Source organism: Ovis aries, chromosome 17 (genome assembly GCF_016772045.2).
Source record: "Ovis aries strain OAR_USU_Benz2616 breed Rambouillet chromosome 17, ARS-UI_Ramb_v3.0, whole genome shotgun sequence".
Lineage (NCBI taxonomy): Eukaryota > Metazoa > Chordata > Mammalia > Artiodactyla > Bovidae > Ovis > Ovis aries.
The window spans coordinates 43,742,023-43,753,257 of NC_056070.1; the positions used below are offsets into that span (position 1 = coordinate 43,742,023).

An 11,235-nucleotide genomic window follows, 5' to 3' on the forward strand; every position below is an offset into this window, starting at 1 on the left:
AGGGTGATTGCCTGGCAGGCAGAGAGCAGGTTTAGGAAAGGAAATGCAACCATGTTCTTTTAAATCAGGGAAGGAAGAAGGAAACGTTAGACTTGAGACCCTAAAGGAGGCAGGAGCGGACAGCCTAGTGTGCTTAAGAAGGCTTCAATATCTTAAGGGCATTTTTTTGTTGTTTTTTTCTTATTCTTATGTATTGCTTTTTATTTCTACAGGTTATATTCTTTTAAGTGGAATCCTTAAAATCTATGGATTTTCAGTAGCTCAATTTTCAGTAGCTCTTTCGAGATCAATTTCATAAAAGTTTGTAGCCATTGGCACTCCCATCAGTTATATATAAGACTGCCAGGATCAGCTTCACCCCATCAAGGGTCTTTGACTTCACAGAGAGTGACTCTGGAATCACAAACACCAGCAAGTCTTTGCGGATGAAAACCCATGAAACTCTGGGTTGCGGGGAGTTTTGTCCTTCTCTAAAACCTATTCAGACAGAAAGTGCATGCGTGCGTGCTCAGTCGCATCTGACTCTTTGCGACCCGACGGACTGTAGCCGGGCAGGTTCCTCTGTCCATGAGATTTCCCAAGAAAGAATACTGGAGTGCGTTGCCACCTCCTCCTCCAGGGGATCTTCCCCACCCAGGGATAGAAGCTGTGTCTCCCACAACTCTCGCGATGGCAGGCAGATTTTTTACAACCGAGCCACCTAGAAGAGGGGTCATCAGTGGCATGATGGCCACCGCCTGCACAGAAGATCTTGATTGTCCTTCAAGCATTTGCATCCTGACATTTTTTTTTCTTTATTTTCTGTCTTCTCCGCTAGAACAGAGACTCCAAAAGGGCAAGGAAGATCTGTTTAGCTCACCACCGCATGTCAGGCACCTAGAAAATACCTGGTCACAGGAGATGCTACCTCCATACTGATGGAATGAAGGAAGAAAGGAGCGAAGGCACATCATCTCCCTTGCCAGCCGTTCCAAGTCCTGAAGGCTTAGTCTGTGACATCCGCATCAGTGAAGCAATGCAACCCAGTACAGAGATGCTACCAGTGCAGCTTGCTCAAAAACACAATTTATATTATTTCCAAGTTAAAATAATTCAAATTACATTTGCCTATGTATGGCTCTGACCAGGAACTTGGGATGGGCAACAAGGAAAGAAAATCCATCCATTTCTGCCCCTGAAGACTTTCTCCTTCCTCACCTCGAGTACTGGTGGAAATACCACCATCCTCTCTCCTCTTGACCTTTTGGTTAAACACTAGCTCATGTTTTTACCATTCTCAGTCTGTATTCTTCCTGGTCTTTCATTTCCTTCCCACTGCCACCAGGAGCTTCTTTTTCTTGTCCTTTCCTCCTAACATATATGCTGTCATTGTAAGAAAGGACAAATGGTCCCTCTCTCATTGCTGGAGTTCCTAGAACAGGTGTCTTCCTGACTTTCTATGCTGAATCAGAACTTAGGACCCACTGTAGAGCTTAGGGCCCTCTACTCATATTCTGCAATAGCCTATAAGGGGAAAGAATCTGAAAAAAGAATGAATATGAGTATATGTATAACTGACTCACTTTTCTATACCATCTGAAACTAGCACAACATTGTAAGTCAACTCTACTCCAATAAAACTTTTTTAAAAAAAGAATTTGCTTTTTTTAAGTAAAAAGTTCTGAAGTCCTAGCCAAGCTGTAGCAGCATACGTTAGTGATACTACAGCTTAACAGGCTTTGGTGTCTGCTTTCATCATACACCATTGCTGCTCTGGAAAACTGTTATAAATTCAAAACAAGACAAAACAAAACCCACAAGTTTTTCAGACAAAACATTTATTGGTAAAGGCTGCCGGTGCCTAGAGCTTCCTACCTTGGCGCTAAGGCTTCTCGAACACATCCTGAGCCTACACCCTGAGACGATGCAGATCACAAGAAAGTCAGGAGCAGGACTCAACTTCCCTGAGATCTCACGCCTTATGACACAGAATCAACGACTGCAGGATGCCCCTGGAGGATACCAGTATATTAACGCTTCAGCCACAACTGCCGCTTGATCCAGTATTGCTGGGAACACTCTGAACGGAATTTCATAGGTCTGGTTTATGGATTAGTTGCTATTTCAGATGATTTTTAACTTTTCTGCATTTTTTCTTTTTGCCTAGAGGCTACATTAAGAAAGTTTATTTTTATGTAAGAGCAAAGAAAAGTCATTGAAAGGTTTTAAGTCTGGCAGGACCTGGGATGGGATGTTTTCTATAGTTCTTCATGTTCTTCTAGACCAAGGAAATTTTAGCTCATAAGGATAATGGAATACTACTTCTTTTTTCCTTCTTGCAACCCAATATTCCACAACACATTCAGAGACTTCAGGAGTTCCTTCAGATCCCTTTAATCTCACAAGGTGTTTGATTTGGGATAATATCCTTCATATAAGCGTGTGCTGCTGTGTGTTGTGCTGTTGCTGCAGCCACGTGTCTGACTCTTTGCGACCCTATGAACTGCAGCCCATCAGGCTCCTCTGTCCATGGGATTCTCCAGGCAAGAACACTAGAGTGGGTTAGCCATGTTCTCCTCCAGGGGATCTTCCCAACCCAGGGATCGAACCCGCATCTGTTATGTGTCCTGCACTGGCAGGTGGGTTCTCTATCACTAGTGCCACCTGAGAAGCCCTCATATAAGCAAATGTGACTCGATTTAGTTCAGGAAATGGGTTCTGATTTGCTACAACTATAGCTAAGATCATGATGCAGTTATTTTAAAAACACTCTGCTTGAGGAGCTTACAGGATTATTGGGGAGAATTTCCATGAAAAATCAGCTAATAATATAATAGAAGAGCAACAGATTATGAATGAGGTGCAGAGACCTTTCCATCTCCCCTAGTTATCTTAAAGCAAGTGATCTAAATTTTATGTGTCTTAATTTCTTCAAACAAATGAAAAGTTTGCACTGGATGAGCTATAAGACCTTTGTAACCTATGATTCCACAACTCTGGAATGCCATCTCCCACTCTAAATCTGCTAAGGATAATGAACTATAATACTTGTCCCCCATAAAACATAACTGGAGTTTACATCTAATTATCAAAAACAAGAATGAGCATGCCATCAAATGTTATCTGGAGTCTCTTCTTTGGGGCTACCGATGGGACTGAAACTGAACAGTAGGCTAAGCATTAAATCTGTCCACTTAAAAAAGATCAGTTTTTTAAAAAGCCCTATTTAATCAAAGACATCTCGATGTTTGAATAGTTGATGAAGTAATCTAGTTTGGTTGCTATTCAGCATGAATGTATCCAGCCCTGGGATGTTCACTAAAATGTGAATGAAAATGGCCTCAGTTGTGGGAAAGAGTCCTGGTTCTTCAGGTCAAGGGCAGCCCTCTTGCCTCCTGGAACTCCTCAGCCTGGCTTTCTCTATTCCATGACAGCACACTCAAAGCTATGAGCCCACAAACAACCAACACAGATTATCCTAAATAAGGGAAAATAAGAACGCATATATTTGATATTCTGAATGTTTTTAAAAGAGATTCCAATATGTGCATGACTTCCATTGTAGGAATTCAGAATTTATCAAACAAAATAATGAAGCCAACAGGGTAATGACAGGACCTGGGGAAAGCATGGCCGCTCTCCAGCTTCCCAGCCTCACCATCTGCTCATCCATGTGCTCTGCCCTTGGAAATGAGGGTGCCAACCACTTCCCAGATTGACACCAACCAACTGCCTGGGAAGAGTTGCATCCCTCATCCTAGCCAATGCTGGCCGCTGGTGACTGGAGCAGGGAGACAGTAATTAAATATTTCCATCTCAAAGGCCACTAGCCAGTCTACTACTGTGCTTATCTTATATTTGAAATAAGTTCCCTCAACTTCCTGCCAATTCTAATTTATCCATTCTTCAAGCTTCAAGTCTCTTCTTTGCCAGTTGAGCCCATATTGCTGGCAGCAGTAATTGCTATATCCTTCAAAAGCTGTGTGACTTTGCCCAAGTCACTTAGCCTCTCAGGTCCTTCTTGGGAATGAAACAAGGTTACCTCTGAAGTTCCTTCCAGTCCTAAAAGTCAGCAGCCTGTGGTCCTTCAGTGTTTCTCACAAGGCAAAGGGTTGGTGTGGAGTCAATTAAAAATCATCAATAAATTATGAGAGCCAGAATCTGATTTTTTCAATGCCCAATCTTCTAGGCTAAGTGAATCTGCATAAAACTGTGAATACTAACAGAAGGAGGAAGACACGCCATGAAGACTTTCAGCGGCTCTTCTCTTAGGCCCATGGGGTGAGGAGCTCTCCACATGCCCTGTCTATTCCAAACATAGTTTACCTAATTAGCTCTATGGCCTGTCCCCAGCGTTCTGTTTTCTCTTTTTCCCCCAGTTTTATTGAGAAATAATTGACATACATCACTGTTTAAGTTTACGCATACAGCATGACACCTTGATTTATATATAGTGTGAAATGATGGCCCCAATCGGCTCAGCTAACATCCATCTTCTCATACAGATGCAGCACAAAGAAAAGAAAGGAAAACAAAAAACTTTCTCTTTGTGATGAGAACCCAGAGGATGTACCTGGTAACTTTCCTACACACCACACAGGATGGCAGGGTCACCATGAGTTACACCCATGGTACTCATTTATCTTATCTTCCAGCATCTCTGGACCACCTTCCTCTAATCCCCTTCCCTACCCTCTGCCTCTGGGGACCATATGTATGATCTCTTTTTCTATGAGTTGTTATTTTTTAATAATCCACATATGAGACCATACAGTGTTTGTCCTTCCTGAATCCCTTTAAGGGTGGTGCTCCAGATTCCAAAACAGCATTAGGCTGTGCACCCCACAGGCCAAGACATGTCCAAACTGATGACAGGGGTGTCATGAACAGGCCTGTGACCCTGACCAACCCAGCAGAATAAGGAGGAGGGGGGGGTCTTCCCACCTCAGCAAGTTGGCAGGAACAGATGATGCTCTTAGGAACTAGATGAGGGAAACCCAGCAGAGAATAAGTTATTCTCCAAGGAACTTAGCTCTAAACAAATAGCTAATGAATCCATAAAAAAAAAAAAAAAATAGCTTGCCATCCATAAGTAACTAATGGGTCCTGGTGGGTGGTGAGAGCTGTGGATTAGTTCACCTAATGCTTGTGCAGAGCTTCCCTGGTGGCTCAGTGGGTAAAGCATCTGCCTCCAATGTGGGAGACCTGGGTTCGATCCCTGGGTTGGGAAGATCCCCTGGAGAAAGAAATGGCACTCCACTCCAGTACTCTTGCCTGGAAAATCCCATGGACTGAGAAGCCTGGTAGGCTATAGTCCGTGGGGTCGCAAAGAGTCGGACACGACTGAGCGACTTCACTTCACTTCACTTCACTTCACTTCAATGCTTGTGCAAACTCTAGGGACCCAGGACTGTGAGCATGTCTATTTTCAGATAAGGATGCTGAGGCCAAGAGGATGAAACAGCTGCTCAAAGTCATAAAGCTTGTCAGAGTGCAGGATGCTTTGGAAAAGAATGCAAGACTAAACATTTTAAGATTAAACACAATTTAAGAAAATGATTGCTTTTTAAAAATGTTTTTAAACGTTTTCAGAAAATTGTCAAATTGTCTACATCTACTATAGCCTTGAAAGTGAGAAAGCGAGTGTTCACATTTTCCTTAGGAAAACACCCTATTACCATTTTCAAAATGTCAGTAAGATCTTGAAAGGGCAGGCACTCACCTCTGGGAAAATCAGTTTGCAAATACTCTCTGCCAAAGTGTGAAGATAGACTCGGCTGCGGCTGGTCTTCCTCCGGGGAAGCCTTCCAGGCGGGTTCTTGTCAGGGACACCTGGACAGACGCTCGGCTGCCCTGGGGTAGCTGCTGGCCCACTCCCTGTGGCTTCCCCCAAGGGCTCTCTGGGGACCTGCCCCGGGGCCAGCAGGGAGAAGGGGCAGTCCCCTGTGATCTGCAGGTCCTTCAGCTTCGCGCAGAACATGGTGATCGCTCCTGGGCTTGGTTCTTCTTACCAGGATGGACACACAGAAGCCACTAGTGGACCAGAGATGCTGGTGACCAGGGAGTCCAGGGGCTGCAGAAGGTCAGAGGAGAAAGAGGAGTGACTCCGTATTTCTATGGAAAGAGAAAAATACAGGTATGAGAAAGTGAAGACCATACAGTCCTATGTCATTTTCAAGTAAAAAAAAGAAAATCTGGTGCAAATGTCCATTATAAAATGGATGGAACATTTAGTAAAGATCTTATTTTCTATGTGTGCATTCTAGTATACTAGAAAAATACTTGCTTTTAGTATTTTAATATTTTTCAAATGGAATATAATTTTCTCCAAAATGTCTTTAGCACAAACTACTGATTCCCATTTTTATAGCCCATTTGGTCTAATTTGATTCCACAAGGGTGAAATATTGTGGTTTTATGACAGAAGCTGGGTCTCAAACTATGTCATATCACTGCTCATACTACTAAATTCTCATTAGTCTGTATTTTCTAAAAAATCAGAATGGCATGCATAATGTCTCCTAAACATACCCAAAGAAAAGATATTTATAGTATGGTGCCCAAGTATACGTTATTAGATCTGCAACATTGTCTTTTACATGAAAAAAATTAATTGAAATGATTATTGCCAAAGAGACTTATCTCTATAAATAGTAAAATATGTTTAAAATATCACCAAAATGAAAAACAAATAATATTTTTTAAAAAGACTCCTGATTCCTAAGAATAGGCCATTGGATTTACTGGAGACTTTGAATCCAAATCCAGATGACACTGGAGTAATCCAAGAAGGCCTCTCTTCCTAGGAGTCCCCAAAGTTAGGAGCATGACCCTTCTGGCCAATTTTCCCCTGCACTTTTATTTTTGTTGATATTGTAATGGAGTCTTCACACAATTCACAACCCATGTCTCATTAGTTAACTTTTCAGTGGAACCATCTGGTTGTAAATTCAGCTTGTCAGCAATACAATGATGTTGATTAACTGGATCCACCAAGTATTTCCATACTTGGAAAATCAAAAAAGAGGGGAAAAGAACACATGGTCTGGTACAGTGCTAAGAGCCCTGTATTTACATTTAAGCTTCACAGCAACCACTTGAAATAGGTATTCTTATCACCAGTGGGTCAGAGGCTCAACGTTTGTGTCATCTTTGATTTGAAATGCTAAAAGTGCAAGAGCTATGGTTCAAACATAGGTCCATCTGATTCCATAGCCAATGGGTTTCAATTAACTCAAATTCATATATTACCAAATTACACTTGTTTCTAAACAATCGGGCTTAGTTTATACACTGGAATTAATTTATCTTGAAGATATGGTTTATAAGTTTACATTAGAAAGCAAACAAGAATGTAATTATCCTGCTCGCTGGCTGGTGGTACTTGAATCATCCAGGATAAAGGATTATAGTTCAGTCTTTGGAATTGGAGTTCAATTACTTTGTGTCTTTTCTATGCACCTCTGTGCTCTCAGTATGTTTCTAATGTATATAACATCAGCTTATAATTTGTCACAGATAAATTACTGATAGGCTTAGAACAATGGACAATTCATTTTCCAAACTGGGACAAACAAGGAAGCTGAATTCACACCTGACAGCCCCTGGGGTGTTGCTGGGTTACCAGGTTTGGGGAAGATGATGGATGCTGACACGCCAGAAGAAACTGCTGGAACTCTGTTTCTTTTTATTTTTTAATTTTTATTTTATATTGGAGTACAGTTGATTTACAGTGTTGTGTTAGTTTCAGGTGTACAGCAAAATAGTTCAGTTTTACATATGCATGTATCTATTCTTTTTCAGATTCTTTTCCCTTAGGGTGTATCTTTTTTTTAATTTTATTTTTTTAATTGAAGCATAGATGCTTTACAGAATTTTGTTGTTTTTTGTCAAATCTCAACATGAATCAGCTATAGGTATACATTTAATCCAAACTCCTAATTTATCCCTCCCCCTTTACCCCTTGGTAACCATAAGTTTGTTTTCTATGTCTGTGAGTCTGTTTCTGTTTTGTAAATAAGTTCATTTGTGTCATTTTCAAAGATTTCACCTACGTGACTCTGTTTCTTAAAGTCAAACCCCAAATCTGTGTTCATACATAATTTATGAATCTTTAGGAAGGTACAAAGGGAGATCCTTTCAGCATTAAGGAGCAGAAACCATATTCTGCCAGCAGAGAAGAGGGCACGGTCTGTCTCAGAGGCTGCTGGGTGCCTAGAGGTGATCTGGTGATAGAGGACCGGTTCCTGGATTCTGAAAGACCTGCAGATCTATAGCTCTCCTCCAAGATCTGTTTAAGATTCAGTTCTACAAGTAGCTGTTTCTTAGTCTTTAATGTTTCTCAACAACACTATTGAGCATGCATGCTAAGTCCTGTCCGAGTCTTTGTGACCCTATGGACTGTAGCCTGCCAGGCTTCTTTGTCTTTGAGATTCTCCAGCCAAGAATACTGGAGTCGATTGCCATTTCTTACTTGAGGGGATCTTCCTGTCTAGGGATCAAACCCACGTCTCATATGTTTCCTGCATTGGCAGGAGCGCCACCTATTACTATTTATTAACTCCTGTCCTCTGGCGTGGTGTAGATCAGGGGTCCAACCTCCCCATAAAGGCAGAGTGGGTCACTTCAGCATGTGGTCAATGCCTCAACTCTGCCACTGCAGCAGATACACAGAGGAGAGAGCATGGACATGGTCCCATGAAAACAGGCTGCGCAGGCCATAGTACTGACTCGTGTTTGCAAAAAGCTAAGCAAATTAGATGAAGCATTTTAATACAAATATAATTTTAACCATGGGGTTAGAGTTACTTCCTCATCACCTCTTCCCACTCCCAAAATAGAGAACCTCTCTGTATTCGGTTTTGCACAACTTGAAAGTAATTAAGAAGAGTCTAGTAGATAATTCTGAAAAAATATTTATTAATAAAAATCAAAATGCCATTATTTTATGTGAATTTTTAGGAAGAAAAATTGTATTAATTGAATTTCATAGTTTCAGTTACATAAAAATATGATACAATAACTAGAAAAGAGGGCACTTTAAAAAAAGGCCATAAAAATAGAAGATTATACGTTGGAGCTGATGCAGATCTGGAATTTCTTCCTAAAATCAGTTATTCTGGTACATATTATAATTTTAGTATTGAACCACAGGATTCCAATATAATGTAGTTTATGAAAATTCTTCCATTATGCTTAATCTTCTATTTAAATTGGATTTCAACCCTTGTTCTCAAACCCAATATTTTATCCTCTTCTCTTTAATCTCATTAGAGCAGGACACAACTGACCAGTCAGACTTCCTGGAAATTCTTTTTTCTCCAAGATGACACAGTGCTCTAATTTCCAGCCAATGTGCCTAACATGTTTGTTGTGTTTTTTTTTTTAATTAAAGTAAAAACAGCAACAGGAAACAAACTCTGCCTACTTCAAGATCAGTTAAGTGTTTAGTCTCATTAAATCACATATGTATCAACAAACTAATTAGCATCCCTCGTCTGTGCAGCTGATGAAATTACACTACGAACAGATGCAGCCGATGCCAACACCTTGGAAACTCGTGTTTGTCAGTCATTTGCCAGGTTGCCAGGAAGAGAGACTATGCTCTTCAAGGGAACCGGCGATGATTCTTTCGTATAACATCAGCAGCAACTTCAGAAATGGTTGGGTCAGTTCCTGAATGCAGAACAGAGCTGGGTGTAGATGTGGTAGTGACATGGGAGGGAAAAAACAAGTGAATTGAAGTGATAAATTTGGTGACAAGGCCTTGGCAGGCAGTGGGAGAGATATTCTCAGAAATTCACAGAGGTATTTGCCATCCCCCAGGCTGATGATTAAACAGCCTCCAAATCGACTGAATGCTTTCTCCCTTTACTGGTAAGTGATTAATTCCTCTAGAGTGACAATAAAGACTCATCTATTGACCTCATCGGAGAAGGCAATGGCACCTCACTCCAGTTCTCTTGCCTGGAAAATCCCATGGACGGAGGAGCCTGGTAGGGTGCAGTCCATGGGGTCGCGAAGAGTTAGACATGACTGAGCAAATTCACTTTCACTTTTTACTTTCATGCATTGGAGAAGGAAATGGCAACCCACTCCAGTGTTCTTGCCTGAAGAATCCCAGGGATGGGGGAATCTGGCGGGCTTCCATCTATGGGGTCGCACAGAGTCGGACACGACTGAAGCGACTTAGCAGCAGCAGCAGCAGCACTGACCTCATATCAATAACCAGGATGCAAAAACAGTATATCTATGTATATGCATAACTGTTCACTGGCTGTACACCTGAAACTAACACAGCATTATAAATCAACTATACTCCAATATAAAAAATTTTAAAGTAACCAGGATGCATTGCTGTGTAGTTAATGAGATACTCCATCGTTAATCTCTAAGGAAAGAATTAAGCACAAACCCTTGTTTTCCACATGTGGAAATCCTGGGGAGGGGGGATAGGAAAGCACCTCATACGTACTCTCTCACACAGAAAGCCTGTTTTACAATAGCAGGTCACATGCCAGGCTTAGCACCCAGCCATACCGAAATCTGTGATTCAAGAAATATGTATTTTAAGATTAAATTCCAAAGTCCACATTTAGAAGAGTAGCTGAAAGAAGAGAGAACTTCAAAACAAACTCCATCCATAGGGATAAAGTGTGCATGCCCCACCCAAATTGTAACAATCATCTTCATAAACAAATGTCAAGAAGGCAGCTTAACATTCAGAACATCAAACGTTTTCATTCCTCCAAAGCTGAAAAATTGTTCAATAAAATTTCAAAAATCAGGCCTTGAAGATGTGTTTCTTTTCACTTGGCAGGAAGCAATATTTACAGAACAGTCCCCTGGGACAGACCAGGGAAGCTGGACAAAGTAGTAGAAAAACTGTGCCTCCCTGAGTGGAGGGAAAGGGCAAGGGAGGGCTGGCTTCCTTCATGACGCCCCTGCTCCCAGCTCCAATGCCAGCTCTGCTTCTTTTTGCAGTCACAGCCCCGTGCAGCACTCAGCCCGTTTACACAAGATGTATTCTTTCACCGACCAGGCTCTGGCTTTGCTTTCACCGTGTCACCCAAACCTCCTTGCTAAATTCAGCCATGAGCTCCTGAAAGTTAAAGCTCCAAACACACCTGAACTTCCCCTGGCATTTTGCTTTTCGTAAGCTCCATTCCCACAGATTCTCTGATGCACTGGCTTGCATCTTGCTTCCTGCTTCATCCCTTCATTTGCTCACATTCCAGTCTACTCAACAAGCATTTA

General features: G+C 41.6%; 1 protein-coding gene across 16 annotated transcripts in view; it reads right to left on the reverse strand.

The window, feature by feature from the left end:
- The window catches only part of GUCY1A1 (guanylate cyclase 1 soluble subunit alpha 1), a 70,356-nt gene that overhangs the window by 33,014 nt on the left and 26,107 nt on the right, over positions 1-11,235 (reverse strand). For 10 of the 16 annotated variants that reach the window (XM_027956342.3, XM_042234415.2, XM_060400715.1 and 7 more), the window contains one exon: positions 5,702-6,093. In XM_027956342.3, coding sequence (XP_027812143.1) covers positions 5,702-5,959 — 258 coding nt within the window. In that variant the 5' untranslated portion in view covers positions 5,960-6,093. The remainder of the gene's footprint in view (positions 1-5,701; positions 6,094-11,235) is intronic. The other 6 variants (XM_060400713.1, XM_060400719.1, XM_042234420.2 and 3 more) reach the window with 1 other exon arrangement.